The 21,499-nt window shown below is 33.8% G+C and overlaps 1 protein-coding gene across 1 annotated transcript in view; it reads left to right on the top strand.

Moving 5' to 3' along the window:
- Positions 1-19,282, top strand: part of DIP-delta (Dpr-interacting protein delta) — a 57,929-nt gene extending 38,647 nt beyond the window's left edge. Inside the window, exons 11-13 of the mRNA XM_075307258.1 lie at positions 12,632-12,712; positions 19,006-19,104; positions 19,185-19,282. Coding sequence (XP_075163373.1) covers positions 12,632-12,712; positions 19,006-19,104; positions 19,185-19,282 — 278 coding nt within the window. The remainder of the gene's footprint in view (positions 1-12,631; positions 12,713-19,005; positions 19,105-19,184) is intronic.
- The last annotated feature ends 2,217 nt before the right edge of the window (positions 19,283-21,499 follow it).

Here is a 21,499-nt window from a genome sequence, read left to right as displayed (position 1 = left end):
TCAAAATTAGTGAAGAATAACAAATAAGCTCGCAGGACACATTTTAATAATAAGCAAATGAAAATGGTTAGACTATAGAAAGACTAATATTCGCAGAAAGAACACCTTTCTCTTCTCACAAATGAAAGTTTACAAACGCAAATTTTTATTTTGTCTCTAAAAACATTTCTTTTAGAACAACTAAAACAGATTAGAGGCAAACATTACATCTTTTGTCCTAAACACAGGACTAATTTTCCTGCAGAATAATAAAACAAAACGAATTTCGTTCGTGTAAAAATATGAGTACTTTTTTTTTCTTTGGGTACAAAGCCCACATTAACATCCGATCGAAAACTTGTGGGATTTTTTAAATGGCGCCTGTGTACCGGTCCATGTTTTGGTATAGCCTCTACTAAAACTGAAGGGGAGCCACCGTGGTGCAATGGTTAGCATGCCCGCCTTGCACACACAAGGTCGTGGGTTCGATTCCTGCTTCGACCGAACACCAAAAAGTTTTTCAGCGGTGGATTATCCCACCTCAGTAATGCTAGTGACATTTCTGAGGGTTTCAAAGCTTTTCTAAGTGGTTTCACTGCAATGTGGGACGCCGTTCGGACTCGGCTATAAAAAGGAGGTCCCTTGTCATTGAGCTTAACATGGAATCGGGCAGCACTCAGTGATAAGAGAGAAGTTCAGCAATGTGGTATCACAATGGACTGAATAGTCTAAGTGAGCCTGATACATCGGGCTGCCACCTAACCTAACCTAACCTACTAAAACTGAAACCAAAATATTTTGCATAAATCCAGAATCGAATGTAACTTCCTTATGTACTCCTCAAAACAGGAAAGTGATCACCCATGTTTTTGACAGGAAATGTGTAACATTTTTGTGGCAAAGATATCCCTACGGGAAATGGGTCATTTCCATGATCGGTACAGGACTAGTCCTTGGTGTGTATGGATCAAACACAGTTCTGACCCAGAGCTATGGAAGGGACCGATCACTTTAACATTAGTTTGGTCATTGACAGGGTAAATTTACTCTTTAAGATACGACTTGAACTCATTCCACAAGAGACGTCCTGGGTCATCTCAGTAGGACTAGACCGTAGGCAGGTCCTCATGAACAGGTCTGGGACAAACTCTTAGGCATCTGGTTCATTTTGACCATACGAATCGCACCAAAAGGGAAAAAAATACCTTGATTATTCTGATAATTGTATTTGAGTAAGTGTGTAGATCCAAAGAACAAACCGGAACACGGGTCAAGTCCTGTGATAGGTCTGTTTGTGGAAATTTATACGAATTTCTCTTAGGGAAAATAACATGCTAGTATTGTCAAATTGTGGATGGAACAGATCCAAGGCATTGATTGCGATGAATATTTCTAAATTATTTTATTAAACAAGGAATCCGTGAAAAAAGCTGGTTTTCAGCTTGAAAACAGAACATAGTACATACCTTATTGCGCTAAAATATCCATTTCAGGTTAGGATGGGTAAAAGAGGATGACACCAATCCGTAGAAAAGAACTTGGTTTCTACTTAGACCATATTGTTCGATTGTGATTCCTCATAGTTGTTTCTCCTCTTCATCCATCAATCTTCCTGCGTCAGGAGTGATCTCATCATATTTGCGTTTCAGAACGAGATTTCTAGGTCTTCCATCCAGAAACCTTGATGAAGACAAGTATATGCTTCAGATTACAGTCAAATACAACGGTATTATTCTGAATGAAACAATAGCCCTGTTTCTTGTTTCTTTTAAATGATGATGCTGGGCACTGGCACAAAGAATGGCAGGAGTCTTCCGTTGCCTCCGGGTCCCGACACCATCTACAAATATCATCAGTAATAAAGCCAATCCTTACCTTGTATTTTCCAAGTGTTTTATTTCCTGTTATGATGTCTATTAGTGGTCTCAAATCCTCTCTATGTATTGTCATCAGAAATCCAGATGTCTTACTGCTCCTGCTTGGAAATTCTCAATGCTAATATAGTTTACATTTGAAAAATTGGCGATTGCAGAACATCACATCGGATGGTAAACGTTTCTCAGAAGTGACTGCCAAATAAACAATTTCGTTACATTTTGCTAGCCAGTGTAATTGGTTTTGTTTATTAACAAGGACAAAATCATTGGCCTGATTTTATTACAATCTTCAAAATATTTAAACACGAAGGCACTAATATAATAATATCAACCAATAATAAAACTCTTTAATTTTATCCCAAAGGAAATGCAACCAAAATACATATCCTTTTAATCCTGTTATAGACATAACAAAGTACTAAACAGAACCAAACACATACACACACACACTCTAACACACAGATTGACTGACACACTTGTACTAAGGCCATAGACCATTACCATCATCATTCGGGTAGTAGGAGTATTATTATTATTATTTATAATTTATTATAAATAATTTTTATTGTATAATCATGAAATATTAGTTAATCATCAGTTCAGTGATAAATAATTTATGTATTAAACAATGACAGTAGTGGCAAGAAAGATGACACCACATATCTAACAAAGCTGACAAAGTGTTGACATGATAATTGTACAGACAGAGAGAGAGAGAGTTGAGCATTATACTAAGAAGATATACATAGAGAGGCATATGTTGTGTATTTATTGTTGACCAAATAAATGGGGCTAAAACCATTGTGAATTATACTCGTAGCAGAGACATGTATTGTACATAGTAGTTAATCAAAAATATACTAAATAGAGGCCAAACTATCAAAGTACTTTTCCATTGGACTAAACAGAAAACTTGTATTCATTAGTCATTAACCAAACCATCCAACCATATCCCAAACCAAACCATATCCCTTAGAGTGAATTATGACCATATGAGGAGACGAATTAAATCGTATGAAAATTATAGTGTACAAGAAGGAAAGGATGAACATATGGCCAAATTATTAAACACTTGTTAAACTCATTTAAATGACTTTACTCACCTTGAGAATATGAGAATAAGTAGAAAAAATTAAATTGAGCATATTGCGATGTAAATACCTGCAACTAGGACAAAACAATAAAATATCCACAAGGACAGTAATAATGCCAAAATGGGTCAGCAGAATGGGGCAAAAAGAATATACGAAAGGTTAAACAACAGCAAATAGTAATCGCAACGCATGTAAATTAATGAAAGCACTATAAAGTTAAATAGCATAACATACGTATAGCAAACTAGCCTAGCATATCTAAAATGACCTAAGAAAAAAAAAGAAAGAAAATTATTGTTATTATATCACATACACATAGATCTATCATATTCACGTAAGATATGTTTGTATCATACCGTAAAGTAATTAGCATAAACAATAAAATTTCGATAAGCAACCTTTGTACATATATCCCGAAAGTAACTCATTCAACCACATCTCCATACTTCTCAGCATTAGTGATAGTGATCCAAGACCATTCTCATTCATATTTGCATAAAGTAATAGACTCCACTGATATTATGTTGAGAATGGAGTCATTTATTAACATCATATCCGTCGTCATCATCATCATCATCGTTAGACCCTTTTTTGTGGTCCATCCAAAGGGAGAAATAAATGGTTAAGGGTCTCATCACCCCACTAAAGCTTGGCAGCATGTGTTATGTGGTCGACCGTTGAGAAACCCTGTAAATAGAATCATTAAATATCTATTAAGTCTTTAATTTATAAAAGAGATATCCAATGAAAACTTATGAAAAATGTTTTCTCTACAAAATAATACTCACTTTAATTAAAAGTCAAGAAAAATATTAACAATAAGCGTGGTGGAATTTCCTCGCACTAAGTGTCTGAATGAATAATGCTTTTGGTGCGTAGAAGAAACTTTAATTTAACTCTTCAAGATTTTGGGGAATATTTCATTCTGTTTGCAGATCTATGACGTTACACACTAACACTAGGCACGAAATGGCGATTTTTAACACCAAAAACTCTATACGAGTGAGATTTGATACACAGGACCATTATTTTTAGTTTGCACTCATACCAATAAAAAACTGAGTAACCACTAGTCATTCCCCCAACATTACCGGTAATTAATAGCTTACCACTGTGATAAAAAAATAATAACTTACCTGCACGAACGAAAAAGACTGTTTTTCATATGTTTGGGTGTAAAAATTATATGTTTGGAATTAAAATTGTTTAACACAATATTTTTAAGTGCAAGCATATAATGTTCATAAACTAGCATTACATGTTTGGGACATATACAGTGAGTCACAGTGAAAATGGCCCACCCACACAAATTTAGTTGTTAGAATGAAAACCTCATTTTCTTGCAAATATATATTTCAATTTCTTTTATTTTCTTAAAATATAGAATACAAACTAAATATAATATTAGAAAGATCTTACAATTCTATCAATTCATAAAACAAAAATGTTTTTAAGGAAAACAAAAAAACTCACGTTTAATGACTGATTTTAGGCGTCATGGCATGGATTCTACCAATTTTGTTGTGTAAGAACGGCTTATTTTTTGCCATTCTTCCACTAATGCTCTCTTCAAGTCTTCCTTGCAGGATATATGATATTTTCGAATTTCCACTTCAAGTTTATGCCACAAATTTTCTATTATATTTAAGTCCGGAGACTGGGGTGGAGTTTTTATGACACGTGTACAATTATAAAGCAGCCACTCTTTTACAACATGAGCTGTATATTTTGGGTCGTTGTCTTGGTAAAAATGAAATCAGCTACCAATGCCCAGCTTTTCCGCACTTTGCTTCAAATTATCTTTCAAAATAGACAGATATTGCATCTTGTCCATGTTGCCTTCAATAAAAATGAGATTTCCAACATCCGCAGCAGAGCAAGAACCCAAAACCATCACATGCCCTCCGCCGTGTTTAACAGTTGGCCTTAAATGCTTTGGGTGCAGTTCTTCGTTTGCTTTTCTCCACACATTTCATCTACCATCTGACCCAAAAAGGTTGAATTTCGACTAATCTACGAATAGAACATCTTTCCAAAACGAAAATTCCTTTGCTGTATACGCATGGGCAAATAGTAATCGGTCTCTCTAATTCTTAGCACTTTCTTTCTTGCAATTCGTCCATGTAATCCTGATCTGTGGAGAACTATTCTGATGGTTTCTGCATGGCAATTCACTTGGAGATGTTTGGCCAGCAAATCTCGAATATTTGGAGCACTTAGTTTGGGGTTAGATCGACATTTATTTACTATCCATCGTTCATCTCTGTCAGAAAACAGTTTTTTTGAACTGAATCTCGGCTTATCAATGATCCGATTTTCATCGGTATACCTTTTAATTATATTTTTAATGGTTCCACGAGGGATTTGAGCCATTTCTGCAATTGCCTTTGAATTAAGCCGTTTTTAAAATGATTTTTTATTAAATTTCGCATCTCAAACGAAGTGTGAGGTCGCATTTTTCGATTGTTTTATCTTTTTTTAAGAAAATTTTAATCGACCACTTTGTTGCGTGTTTGCACTTTTAATATTCTAAGAACATTGTAATGTAACAGGTAAACGCAAATGTGATGAAATGCTGGAAGAAAACCGTTATATTTTTGCCATTTCTTTTGGTGGGCCATTTTCACTGTTGCATGATATTTCTCTTAAATGTCTGATTCCAATAATTTATAGCTGAAACCTGCACTTTATACTCACCAAATATTGTTATTAATTAGATTTACGTAAGAGAAAACTAACATTTGGATCTCTGATTGGCCAAATATGAGATAAAATTTCAAAATATTTACATTTACTCTGGTGGGCCATTTTCACTGTGACTCACTGTATGTTAATATGTTAGAACATATTATATTTGGGACATAACATTTTTGTAAATATAATATGCTGGGATGCAAACATATATTAATTTAGAAATATCCTATAAACATATATGCGTTTAGAAAGAGAGACCTAGAGAGTATGCTGCAAGAAAAATAATGGAAGTATCCAATTAGCGCCTTAGAAATATATCACCACACAAAGAAAATTTCATTAAAACTTTTTACTACCAGTGTATGCCCTAAGGTGAAATATAATATGTTTGAACCACACAAACAATGTTTTGTTTGGACCAATCCAATGTTTGAGGTATATGTTACAGAAGCGATTTTTTTCGAGGGTGTGTATAGAACAAAGTCATTCCTATTATCATAACCACACGGATGAAAAAGACTGTTTTTCATATGTTTGGGTATAAACATTATATGTTTGGAACACAAATTTTTAAACACAATATTTTTGAGTGCAAGCATATAATGTTCATAAACTAGAATAACATGTTTGAGACATATATGTTAATATGTTAGAACATATTATGTTTGGGACATAAAATGTTTGTAAATATAATATGCTTGGATGCAAATATATATTAATTTAGAAATAGCCTATAAACATATATGTGTTTAGTAGCTTGGAGCGCTATTTAACAGGCAGCGATATTGAATTAAGTTGGTGGTTGTTGCTTGTTATTACAAAATTAACATTTTATTTTTCCTTGGGCAATTGATCAGCTACTTCTTTTATCCTTACAAACTGTGTGGTCCGCTGTTCGAATCCCCGTCCGGCAAAAGGTAAAATTAAAATAAAAAAAATCATACAATTGAATAATTTCTTCTACAATGTTTGTATTACTGAAAAAGGTGCTAAGAACTAAAAAATCTCGTGGAAGTGAGAAAGATGTGGGGGAATATACAATTGGGCAGAAACAAAATTTTGAGCATTTAGGTCGAAAACCTATGTTGTTAGCACCTATATTACCTTTTTATTTTCATAATTCATTATGATTGTAAATATATAAATAAATAAATAAAATTTTGAGCACAATATTGTTTGGGAGAATTTTTTTTAAGCATATAATACTTTTGGGTGCAAAATGCTTCCAAACATATTATATGTTCAAATAATAACATATTGTTTTTTGGAAGACAACATTATTGAATTTGGATGCAAAAATACAAAATGTTTGGAACTTAGACTACCCAAACATATATTGTTTAGACCAATATGCTTTCAAACATATTATATATTGGAAGAGATCAAACATATAAATGTTTGGGCAATACCCAAAAATATATATGCTTGAAGCAAAATATGTTTGGGAGTATATATTACAGAAGCGATTTTTTGTGAGCGTGCAGTAATCAAAATCGTTCTGCCCTCATCATTACCAAAGTTTTAAAAAGTAATGTGTTACTACACTGAAAACAAAACATGCCCGGTTCCTAAGATTTTGTCTTTACACTATTGATTTTGTTATTGATTCTGAGCAAAGGAGCGGAGAAGACACAATTATCTTTTAAATTTGAGTTTTGCGTACTTGGAAACAAGGAAACAAATTTTCATTTATTCTTTTTTAGGGTTTTTCTTCATGGGATGCTAATGTCACTTAAAAGCGTATTAACAACAACTTAAATTTCCAAATTCAGACTCGACTTCCAGTTGAAATTGTGCTACGTTTCAATTAAAAAAAAAAAAACATATTTTATATAAAGTATGAAAAAACATCTTTTATTTCATAAGATTCGAGCTGATCAGAAAAGTAATTTCCAAATTGCGTTTCAGAAAAAAATACTATATAGATCCATGAATAGATCCATACCGTGAAGAGGGGAGATTACAACAACAAATCTGAATTCGATCCCTCCTGGCGTCATAGTGATATTCAAAGTACAAATTGTACAATAAGTATAAACAGTGAGGAAGAGAGAGAGGCAGAAAAACGCCGAGAACTCGAAACTAACTTATAAGAGAGAATAACATATTTTAAATAGAAATGAGAACAACATGCCTTTTGAGAATATTCATGGTAAAACTATAATTTTTGAAGAGCTTGTATACTTGCGACGAAGTAATTATTTGTAGGCTGCTGGTATGCTTGCACCGAAATACTTTTCTCCGGTAACATGTCCATCTAAAAGTATTATTAATGACGAAGTGGTTACTGATTTTTACATTGGTTTATTTATACTCATACGTGGTAATAGCAATTTTTGCTGGGTTAGTGAATTTTGAAAGAGATTTAGTTGAAATTAACAAGGATACATCTGATATATTCCCATGGCATTATAATGATATCCATTTGAAGAGATCTCCAGTATAGTGTGAACGTAGTATACGACTCCATATTATCGTGAAAGTATTAGTCAATTTACATAGGAAAAAGTCCATTGTTAAACTGATGCACTAAATAAACTTTTGATTGCAACATAAAATATAGCATTTCAGTCCAATTTTAATATTTTTTCGAAATTTTCCACAGCGCTGTGCAGTTTTCCTTATCAAGAAAAATATATTCACCTAAACACGTGAATAAAATTCAGTGATCATATACATAAGTGCAATGTAAACTAAAGTAGCAGAACATTTTCGTACTAGTGCACTGAAAAAAACAGTGAACCCACCAGGAAGAAAACTTTCGGTTAATTTTAGAAAATGTTAACGAAACAGTATTACAAACGTTGGCATCATGCCGATGTCATAAAAATAAGTAAATATTTTTCGACAATTTCAAGAAAATTTATTAGACATTACTAAATATTTTCACTTATTAAAGAAAATTTTGTAGTTTGAAGTAAAAACTTGAAGTTCAAAATTGCAAGAAAGTCTTTAGTGACATATGAAGTTCATGATGGACACATTTTTGGTAAAGTTTACAAATTTAAAGAAATTTTGAACTATTTTGTGGAAAACACGAATGAATTTGACTATAGGTTTTTTCCTCGGTTTTAGTTAATTTAACTAACGTACACTAAAAGTTATTAGAGTAAAGGAAACTTTCTCCAAACATAATAATTCCATGAACTAAAATAAAGTTAAATTGGCTTTAGTGAAATAGAGAGTTTACTTTTTTTGAGTGTGTTCGGTTGACATGGTCATAGGTTTGGTTAAGTATAGTGGATGCTCGCTATTTATACCCTAAACCACATAGTGGTCAGGTTATAATAAGCTTGATCCGCCAAAAAATGTGCCTACCAGAAATATTGATTTTAGACCCCATAAAATATATACCGATCGACTCAGAATCACCTCCTGAGTCGATCTAGCGCTTGGTGTCCGTCCGTCCGTCTGTCCATGTATTTGTTGTTCAAAGGATTCCGGTCGCAATTATTAACCGATTTTGATGAAATTTGGTACAGGGAGTTTTTTGGACACAAGGACGAACGCTATTGAATTTGGGAGAAATCGGATAAAATTTAGATATAGCTCCCATATATATGTTTCGCCCGATTTCCATATATGTGGTCAAATTAAGCACAAAATAATCTTCTTCTTCATCCTTTAAGTCTGCAAAATTTCATCGATTTAGATTTATATATAGCTCCCATATATAAGTATCGCCCGATTTTGTCAAATTAGGTCATAAAACCCTTACTTATCACCCGATCTTGCTCAAAGTTGGCTAAATGTAATCTTCTATAGCACTAACTCTATGTGCAAAAAATCATCGAAATCGGATCAGATTTAGCTATAGCTCCCATATATATGTACCGTCCGATTTTTCTAAATTTGGCCATAAAACCCTTATTTATCAACCGATCTTACTCAAATTTGGCTAAATGTAGTCCTTTATAGCACTAACTATATGTGCAAAAAATCATCGAAATCGGATCAGATTTAGCTATAGCTCCCATATATATGTACCGCCCGACTTTTCTAAATTTGGCCCTAAAACCCTTATTTATCAACCGATCTTACTCAAATTTGGCTAAATGTAGTCCTTTATAGCACTAACTCTATGTGCAAAAAATCATCGAAATCGGATCAGATTTAGCTATAGCTCCCATATATATGTACCGCCCGATTTTTCTAAATTTGGCCATAAAACCCTTATTTATCAACCGATCGTACTCAAATTTGGCTAAATGTAGTCCTTTATAGCACTAACTATATAAAAAATCATCGAAATTGGTTCAGATTTAGATATAGCACCCATATATATGTATAGCCCGTTTTTCCCAAATTTGACCATAGACCCTTATTTATTAACCGATCTTACTCAAAGTTGGCTAGATCCAGTCCTCTATAGTACTCGGTACTCGGTTCAGATGTAGATATAGCTCCCATATATGTATCGCCCGATTTTGAAAAATTCGCACCGAATAACCCTTTGTTTGACCACACAGGCCTCATTTCTTAACTGATCTTACTCAAATCTTGCACAAGGTAACCTTTTGTGGTATTAATCAAACCCGCAAAATATTATGCAAATTGGTTCAGATTTAGATATAGCTTCCATATATATGAATCGCTCAATTTTCCCACATTTGGTCATAGTACTCTCATTTATTAACCAATGTTACTCAAAATTCAAATTTTGATGTACTGGCCGATCGTATTTATACGTACTTGTAGCTCTTACAAAAGAATATTGCTAAATTTTTACAAATTTGGATGTATTACCCACACTAATTGAACGATTTTCTCTTTTTTAATAATGGGCTCAATATTAGTGGCATACTAACCCCGTAGGTGCAATATCAACTACAGCCAGTATATTGGAAATTTCCTATATGTAGGTTTTTTCTAATACTTAGCGTCTTGTAGGGACGTAGGGCTACAAAGTAGGGACATTTTCACCCAACACAATTTGTAATATTTTTTACACTTTGGTGGCTCTAGAGGAGGAAATTTGAAGCCGGCAAGGCTTGATCTTTAACAATGTGTGGTAACAACAGTTACCACTCGTGCCAAAAAAAATCTAACAAAATTTGAAGATTACCACAAATTACCACAAATCTACCAAACAAAGATTTCTATAGAAATTTTTGTCAACATTTTATTTGTATAGAATATTTTGCCAAAATTGTACTTCTATAGAATTTTTTTCAAAATATTTTTTCTACAAAAAATTTTCTCAAAATTTTATTTCTATGGAATTTTTTCTCAAAATTTTATTTCTATAGAATTTATTATCAAAATAATTATTTCTATAGAAAAATTTCCCAAAAAAATTGTTTATAGAAACTTTTTCCAAAATTTTATTTCTACAGGGATTTAACAAAAAAATTACTATTTTTGGTAGAATTCTACCAACTGGGGCAACCGTGGTGGTAATACAAATTTATTTTCTAGATTATATACGGTGCATTTGCATGTTTTAAGATAATAAAGCACTTAGAACCATTTTGTTTTGTAAAATTTGTTTAAATTTATCGAAAATATTGTAGGGAAAATTGTTTGGGAATGTATGGGAAAGTAGGAAACTTTTTTTTGTCCTTGTAGGGTAAACCAAACATTTTGCCTGGCAAAACTGGCACCCATAAACATGTAACCCACAATTTTCTTAAATATGCAACTGCGGTTTATCTCCCAGACCTATATCAATGATACACCACAAATGCTTATGATAACTAATTCAGTAAGGGTGGTTTAGGGTATGATATAGTCGGCCCCGCCCGACTTTCTACTTTACTTACTTGTTTTAGGTTCGGTTTGACTATTAAGTCCATTGCAATTCCACAGCGATGAACTTCTTTCTTATCACAGAGTGCTGGGAGCCACCGCCGAGCATAGAAAGGATCCCGAGTTCAATAACGTTGTTTTTTTCAGCGGTGGATTATTCCCTTCCAGTAATGCTGAGTGTTTCAAAGCATCACTATGTGGTTAGACCTTAATATGAAATGCCGTTCGGACTCGGCTAGCTTAATTACAACGGTTTTCATCCACGAATTAACTAAAAGTAAAGCAATAGTCGTGGGTGCAAAATCATTACTATATTAACCACGGCGTAAGTTGTTCCTATTTTTTTAGAATAATACAAAAAACTTCTTACCCTTTAGTCTGCATTGAGCATATTTGTAGGGTCATTGAATTGTATAGTTGATAAGATTTGTATGTACATACATATTTAACCAAAAGTTCATTCCGACACTTTAATCGTAAAGTAAATAAAAAACAGACATTAAAAATGTTCAAAATTCTTTTAAATGAATAGAATCAAAATAACATGAAAAGGAAATCTTAAAAAAAAGTTGTTATAACATAATCAATTATTTTAGTTTTCATTCTAATAATTGATTTTTTTTTATTTCTTCCAAAAAGAAAACTGCAAATTTACGCTTATTAATTAAAGCTTAATTATATTAATAGTGTTTGTACAAAAATAATTATCCAATTAAATTTCTTAGTTATGTTATTAAAATAAAGTCTAACAACTAAGCCTATTATAAATCTATTCATAAAACGAGATAAATCATCCATACAGAGATAGATCTAACTGAAAACTTTGTTTGAATCTCATTTCCTTTCTGCAGCTTAATAATCCATAAACTCTACTGCAATTAAAAACTGGATCATTACATTTTCCCTTCCCAAAACAAAACAATATAAGCCTTGTATATGAACAAATATTTATTATTACAACAATTAAAATATTATATAAAAATTGCATATAAACTTCATAATAAAGAGTCAGTTAAAACCGCATATATGTATAACAATTACATACGAACAAATTGTACACACATTCCCACAAACATACAAATATTAAGTAAGCCATGTATAACTGAAAAATATTTATAAAAAAATGTGAACATTTAAAGGATACAAATTAAAGAATGAAATAAATTATAAAACAAACAAAAAACGAAGAAGAATAAGAAAAATACTTATAATCGTTTAATTTATTACCCTGTCATCTAGCAAACCACCGTGGATTATGGCTATGGGGCCATGGGGTTGGAGAGCTGACAGGAGGATATCCTGGGGTACTGAAGGCTTGTGGTAAGTATTTCGCACCGCATGGATCCCCACCACACTCACAACCGTGCTGGTCGTGGCAATGGTGTTGCCGGCTGTCATTGTTGGCATTGCCGTGTTCTTTTTAGCAAAACATTAACTGTTTGTGTCACGCAAACATTTCACCTTGTGTCAATACTCTGGTAGTGAACGTGGATACCATTGATGATATTCGAAGAAAAAAATCCATGTAAAAAAAGGGTTGCCTTGTAGTGGATTTCGTTAGGGCTTTTTATTTTTATGGCTGAATTCTTTGCAAATTGGAAAAATATTTTTTTAAAAAAGTGAATGCTTACTTATTTTAAAAAACATTATAATATCATGACATATCGTCCCCTCAATAAAACAATAGTGTATAATTTTTTTGTCGTTTCGAGAAAATCGAGTTTGAAGTTTTTGTAAAAATAGACTTTTGGGAAAAGCGTCATATTTCAGAAAATTATCGGTGTTTTCAACTTCTTGTAACTTAACTATGTGGTGGAATAACCAGACCATTGGTAGATGATATTCTACTAAGCAATAAGAGCATTAATTGCAATTAAATAACATTCAAAATACCATGATGTCATATAGGCTACTTTATTTATTTTAGAATCTATATGAAAATCAGTATACACTATTTTATTTTGTATGGTATACACTATTTTATTTAAATTTTTTGCGCCATTTATCATGAAGTATTTTAATTTGCCGGACGAATGTTCATACAATAAAACAAAGTATTCGTACTAAATAATCCATTTTATTTATAATTCAGTCATTTTTGCAAATTCAATAACACGTAGACTAGAGACGTAGACAGAGCAATTCAATTTAAATTAAAAAAATACACGAATGAAAGACAATATTAATTAATATTCACCTTCGGAAATATATTCCTCCGCATCAGGCTCATCCAAGCAATATCGATTTCCCCCAGGCTGAAGACTAAGATAAAAGGAATGAAATTCTTTGGGAATTATATTTTTGGTGCACAGCCCCTTGAGATCGTTGTACTTTAAAGACGATATGGTAGGCAATTATTATGGAAAATTAGAGCCCTTGCCTCCCCATCTCCCGTCTCTGGAATGGTTTAATCGGATAAATCTGTAGATAAAGTTATATTGGTTTTTATTTCGCTTTCTAGAACAATTTCGTGATTATCTGGATATTCCGGACCGCAATCTGTCGAAATTCAATTTACTTAGTCATATACGAGCCACCGTCGTGCAATGGCTAGCATGCCCGCCTTGCATACACAAGGTCGTGGGTTCGATTCCTGCTACGACCGAACACCAAAAAGTTTTTCAGCGGTGGATTATCCCACCTCAGTAATGCTGGTGACATTTCTGAGGGTTTCAAAGCTTCTCTAAGTGGTTTCACTGCAATGTGGAACGCCGTTCGGACTCGGCAATAAAAAGGAGGTCCATTGTCATTGAGCTTAACATGGAATCGGGCAGCACTCAGTGATAAGAGAGAAAGAAGTTCACCAATGTGGTATCACAATGGACTGAATAGTCTAAGTGAGCCTGATACATCGGGCTGCCACCTAACCTAACCTAACCTAATACATATATATCGAGCGATAAATCATAAATAAACTTTTGCGAAGTTTCCTTAAAATTGCTTCAGATTTAAATGTTTCCCATATTTTTTTTTTACAAAAATTGTGTTCCACCCTAGTGCATTAGCTATCTTAAATTTTGAGTCTATAGATTTTGTAGAAGTCTATCAAATTCTGTCCAAATCGAGTGATATTTAATTGTATGTATTTGGGACAAACCTTTATATATAGCCCCCAACACATTTGGCGGATGTGATATGGTATCGAAAATTTAGATCTACAAAGTGGTGCAGGGTATAATATAGTCGGCCCCGCCCGACTTTAGACTTTCCTTACTTGTTTCTTCTTCATATGGGGCCGTTTTGCCGCAATTTCGGCCTTGAAACGCTCCAATGTCGCCATATAATAGTCACTGTTGATGGTTTTTCCCTTCTCAAGACAATCGATAAAAGTTATTCCATGCGCATCCCAAAAAACAGAGACAATTACTTTGCCAGCGGACTTGTAAGTCTTTCCACGCTTCGGAGACGGTTCAGCGGTCGCTGTCCACTCAGCCGACTGTCGTTTGGACTCAGGAGTGTAGTGATGGAGCCATGTTTCATCCATTGTCACATATCGACGGAAAAACTCGGGTGTATTACGAATTAACAGCTGCAAACACCGCTCAGAATCATCAACACGTTGTTGTTTTTGGTCAAATGTGAGCTCGCGCGGCACCCATTTTGCACAGAGTTTCCGCATATCCAAATATTGATGAATGATATGATCAAAACGTTCCTTTGATATCTTTAAGGCCTCTGCTATCTCGATCAACTTCATTTTACGGTCATACAAAAATATTTTGTGCATTTTTTTGATGTTTTCGTCGGTAACCACGTCTTTCGGACGTCCACAGCCTTCACCGTCCTCCGTGCTCATTTCACCACGCTTGAATTTTGCATACCAATCAATTATTGTTGATTTCCCTGGGGTAGAGTCCGGAAACTCATTATCAAGCCAAGTTTTTACTTCCACCGTATTTTTCCCCTTCAGAAAACAGTATTTTATCAAAACAAGAAATTCCTTTTTTCCATTTTTTTTTTCACAATAACAAAAGTTGCTTCACAAAAGTTGCTATCTCACAAACTAATTGACTTACAGACGTCAAATTTTGACACAAATAATTTGAAGGTTGGTACTATATAAAAATAATATGCATTTAATACCAGCGACGTCATCTATGCGTCAGACCGGGGACTTATCAGCCAACCTGTTACTTTTTATGAAACAATTTCTTTCGTTTTATGAAAATGTTTCGTACTTTTTTTCAAAAATGTTCAAACTTTTAGAAAAAAAAAATTATAGTCGAAAGTGCATTTGGTTGTAATTCGTTGTCATCACTACTTGACATCTTAAGTTTTTGTAAAATTTTTAGTTTTATTGCTTCACTTTTATTCATAGCGCGCTATCAACCAAATGAGAAGTAGCATAGACATGAATAAAAATATTGAATAAAGGAATACACTCAAGCACATTATCAAAGGCAATTTTATGTCGCGAACGGAAATTTTACAACTTCAATGAAACTTCTTTGTTATTTTAAAGAAAATGTTTCGTACCTTTTATGAAGAAATTTTAACGCAGAATGATTCGAAGTACACAGAAAAAATTTCCGTAGTTAAACTAACGCTAAATTAAACTTATTTTTATTGCAAAAAAATTATTTTTTTGTAGTTAAATTTTATAATTTTTTTGCGAAATTATCCACAAGCCAATGAAATTTTCGTTTTTTTAATTATGTCTCAAACATTTTAAGAACTTAACGTGAGTATAAAGTTCAATGACCATACACATAAGTTCAATATGAACTAAACCTAAGTTCAATATGAACAAAATTTTCATACGATTCCCAAAAACAGTAAGAATGAATTACTATATGGTTAAAATGGTCATGATTTGGCGCCAATGATTTTCTTCTTTAATTTTATTTAATTTCTTCTATGAGAGGGCGTAATTTCCAGAACTGCAGTTAAAAAGTACAACGGGGTATTCAATTTTCCTGGTTTTAACCCTAGGGTAGGCGATAAGCTTTCGATCACTAAGCGCTCAAAGTCAAATTTGGTCTGGCCAGACCAAGTAGTCTATCCTAAGGTTAACAACGCCTTGTGGAAATCTCAAAATGTGGAGTAAAATTTAGTTCAATTTTCGTACGAGTTAGTTTATTCTTCCTATAAAACAGTTTACTTTTTTTCGGTGTATATTCATAAATTCGTAAAAACTTCTTCACAAAAATCATGAAATTTGAAGAATGTCTTGTACGAAAGTACGACACTTTTACGAAGAAAAATTAATGTAGAATATTTCGTAGACGTTTCGTATATTCGTAAAATGTTCTTCGTAAAATGAACGAAAATTAATGAAAATTTCGTTGTTTTATTGAAGAATTCACGAAGAATAGTTAATGAAGAATTCTTCGTCAAATTAAAGAAAAGAATTCTTTCGGTGTATGGTGCAATGGTTAGCATGCCCGTCTTACATACAAAGGGTCACAAGCTCAATCCCAGTTTCGACCGAACATCAAAAAGCTTTCTGAGTACTTCAAAGCTTCGATAAGTGGTTTAGCCCTACGGTGAAACCCCGTTCGGACTGGGTTTTAGGTTAAGGTCCCTTGTCAGTGAGCTAAATATGGTCCCGGCAGTACTCAGTGATAAGAGAAAAGTTCACCACTCTAATCTTAATAACGAGCTGTCCTTATACCTAACCTAATGTAAATATTTGTACCAGACTACATAAAGTATATACATACATACATTACAGATGTTGGTGGAATTCTGAGTCGATTTAGCGATGTCCGTTTATCTGTTGAAGTCACCACCATGCTACCATGCTCTCGATTAGAAACTGGGTACAAGTAGTTGTTGTTGATGTAGATCGGATGGCATTGTAAATGGGCCGTATCGAGCCACTTCTGGTCTGACACCGTTGAAATTTGGTCCTCTAATTACCATACGAAAATTAGTTAATATCGCTATATAATTATCTATAGATTCCTCTATATAAACCGATGAAGAAGTTCAGAAAGACGCTATCGTCTGGAAACTTTGCGCCATCAGCTAATATTGGTGTAGGACGGTTGGTATTGCAAATGGACCATATCGGATAACTTTTAATTATACGCCATATTAACAGGTCCTCTGAGAAGACAAATTTCATCCTATCCGGTTGTGGATGGCAGTCCTTATTTTTCGGCCGTACAAGTAAACAAGTATATGTTTGAATTATAATAAAGTCTAGGTTACAGTTTGAAAATATTTGAAATAAATTTTATAGCCTTAGAGCATAAAAGCAAATATCGAGCAGCAATAACCAGTCGAGAATACTGGTAGTGTAGAAGACTGCCAAAAAAGTCCGTAGTTAAATTTAACTTATTTTTATTGTAAAACAAAAAAAAATGTTTGTAGCTATCTTCTATCTTTTTTTTTTTTTTTAATTCTCCACATCTCAATTAAATTTTCTCTTGGAAATTATCATACGATTTCCAAAAATAGTAAGAACGAACTATTGTTTGGTTAAAATGGTTATCAGTAATTAATACTGATTTTATATGAAGATTTTCCTAAATAATGGCAACTCTGGAACATTTTTGTTTCCGCATGTACATACCCACCCGACCAAAGTGCCGAGAAATGGCGAAGGTTCGCTAAAGCGAACATTTTTCGAAATAAATTAACGCGCACATTATTCGAGAAAAGTTCGATAATAGAAAAATTTCGAACGTTCGTTGTTTCGAAGTAATAACGAATATTTTTCGGCTTATTTGTTGGTGTTCCGCCATGTTTGTTTTTGACAAAGACAGAGATTAAAAAGTCATTTCAGTTTAAGAAATTGTTAAGTGCGGGTGAAGTGTCTTAGCGAATATAAAAGAGGTAAGTAATTTATTTATATATCTTTTAAAAAACTACCAATTTTCTTTCTTGTTTAATTTGCAGATGTATCCAGGAAAATGTTACTGATTGGTTAATATCCTTTTCAATGGCATAGCCACGACCGGTTTAATAAGAAATTCCGCGCAATGAAGTCAATGCAGTGCCTTAAATCACTTTAAATATATATTCCTAAATGTAAATATTTTAAGTATTTTGTTTGCAACACTAATATCTATATTATTTTGTATTATAATTATCTATATTGTGTTGTAATAAAATAAAAACAAACTTGAAAATTTTCTTTTACGACACAACTTATAATGGGAACAAAATGGGAATAAAACAGTATAGAAAACCTTCGAAAGCGGAATGATATCGAATACGAAAACGAATTCGAAATAGATTCGTTAACGATCAATTATAGATATCGCGAAACCTTCTTTAACGAATCACTAGCAAGCCTTCGAAAACGAAGAGTTTGCTGGCAGTAACAGCACGACAGATGAACGTTTTTCGAAATTTTTTCGAACCATTCTCGATATCGTTCTCGATAGTTTTCTTCGAGAAAAAACCGAGAATATTTCTATATCGAATACGATAACGAACGTTGTGGTCAGGTGGGTATGTATGTAGATGGACACACAAACATGCATCCATGTTTCCTTATATTTACATATAAGCCTTAGTACACACATATATTGGTGTGTATACACATGTATGTAGATGAGAGCTCTTTCACGCCGAGTATTACGAGTATCATCATCATCATGGAGTACAACTACAGCGTGTTCCGGGATATATCTGTTGACACTTGCTGTCTTGTCACTTAGGCATATCGGCATACGGTGTATCGGCCTCCTCCACATCGCTGCCACCATCATCATCCACATCAGCATTGATGTGTGACATGCACCTGGCTGAACGCCAAAGTAAAATGTGTTGGTGTCTGACTACTATGGTAGGATAAACAGCAATCTTGAACGCGCATCACTGACACTTATTCTCATAGACGACGACCACGAGTCTGGCCGTGTGTATGTGTCTAAGATGGGTATATATTTGATGAGTCCTAATAACAGAAAGTGTTACACAGCAGCAACATGTTAATCATTTAATGACGACAACAAATTACACTAGTTTACACTGAAAATGTACATTTGATGAGAGGCGACTTTTCTTATGTATTTTTATCTGCTGAATTCGACAATAAAAAAAAAAAACAAGTAAGTAAAGTCTAAAGTCGGACGGGGCCGACTATATTATACCCTACACCACTATGTAGACAAACATTTGAGTTACCATCTCAACTACTTCAAATTTGCTGGGAGCTATATAAAGGTTTGCATTTTCAGATACAAATACATATAATGGAGACAATTTTTTGTACTTCTATAAAATCTCTAGAATTAAAATTTAAATTGACTAACGCTATCCAGTTAATTGGAGGAAAATCCCATAGAAAATGTGTATAAAATATGAAACAGTCTACCATATTTCCCCAACTCTGGTGTACGTAAATATGGGAGCTATATATAATCTGAACCGATTTTGACTAAATTTGACATGCATAGTTAGAATAATAATTCTGCTATCTCTGCAAAATTTCACGAAAATGGGAGTATAACTTTGGCCTCCGTGGTCATATGAGTCGGGCGAAATATATATAAGGGAGCTATATCTAAATCTGAACCGATTTCAACCAAATTTGGCAAACTTACCGATACTATTAAACGTACTCCATGTGCAAAATTTGAAGCAAGTCACGGCAAAACTCTGGCTTTTGAGGGCATATAAGTTCAAATCGGACGAAAGATATAAAGGGTGATTTGTTAAGAGCTTGATAACTTTTTTTTTAAAAAAAAACGCATAAAATTTGCAAAATCTCATCGGTTCTTTATTTGAAACGTTAGATTGGTCCATGACATTTACTTTTTGAAGATAATTTCATTTAAATGTTGACCGCGGCTGCGTCTTAGGTGGTCCATTCGGAAAGTCCAATTTTGGGCAACTTTTTCGAGCATTTCGGCCGGAATAGCCCGAATTTCTTCGGAAATGTTGTCTTCCAAAGCTGGAATAGTTGCTGGCTTATTTCTGTAGACTTTAGACTTGACGTAGCCCCACAAAAAATAGTCTAAAGGCGTCAAATCGCATGATCTTGGTGGCCAACTTACCGGTCCATTTCTTGAGATGAATTGTTCTCCGAAGTTTTCCCTCAAAATGGCCATAGAATCGCGAGCTGTGTGGCATGTAGCGCCATCTTGTTGAAACCACATGTCAACCAAGTTCAGTTCTTCCATTTTTGGCAACAAAAAGTTTGTTAGCATCGAACGATAGCGATCGCCATTCACCGTAACGTTGCGTCCAACAGCATCTTTGAAAAAATACGGTCCAATGATTCCACCAGCGTACAAACCACACCATACAGTGCATTTTTCGGGATGCATGGGCAGTTCTTGAACGGCTTCTGGTTGCTCTTCACTCCAAATGCGGCAATTTTGCTTATTTACGTAGCCATTCAACCAGAAATGAGCCTCATCGCTGAACAAAATTTGTCGATAAAAAAGCGGATTTTCTGCCACTGATTTTGGTAATAAAATTCAATGATTTGCAAGCGTTGCTCGTTAGTAAGTCTATTCATGATGAAATGTCAAAGCATACTGAGCATCTTTCTCTTTGACACCATGTCTGAAATCCCACGTGATCTGTCAAATACTAATGCATGAAAATCCTAACCTCAAAAGAATCACCCTTTATATGGGAGCTATATGTAAATCTGAACCGATTTTAAACAAATTTGGCACACATAACAGTATCATTAAACGTACCGTTTTTGCAAAATTTGAAGCAATTCACAGTAAAACTCTAGCTTTTGAGGCCATATAAGTCTAAATCGCGCGAAAGATATATATGGGAGCTATATGTAAATCTGAACCGATGTCAACCAAATTTGGTACGCTTACTGATACTATTAAACGTACTCCTTGTGCAAAATTTGAAGCAATTCACAATAAAACTCTGGCATTTGAGGCCATATAAGTTCATACTGAACGAAAAATATATAGGGGAGCTATATCTAAATCTGAACCGATTTTAACAAAATTTGGCACATATAACCGTACCATTGAACGTACCCTTTGTGCAAAATTTGAAGCAAATCACTGCAAAACTATGGCTTCTGAGCCCATATAACTCCAAATCGGACGAAAAATATATATGGGAGCTATATCTTAATCTGAACCGATTTGCCTGATATTTTGCAAGTTTTGCGAGACTAATAAAATATTCGGATGTACTGAATTTGAAGAACATCGGTTGATAAACACG

Source organism: Haematobia irritans, chromosome 4 (genome assembly GCF_050003625.1).
Source record: "Haematobia irritans isolate KBUSLIRL chromosome 4, ASM5000362v1, whole genome shotgun sequence".
Taxonomy (NCBI): domain Eukaryota; kingdom Metazoa; phylum Arthropoda; class Insecta; order Diptera; family Muscidae; genus Haematobia; species Haematobia irritans.
The sequence above is the reverse complement of the archived record's forward strand: the minus strand, read 5'-3'. Positions and strand labels throughout refer to the sequence as shown.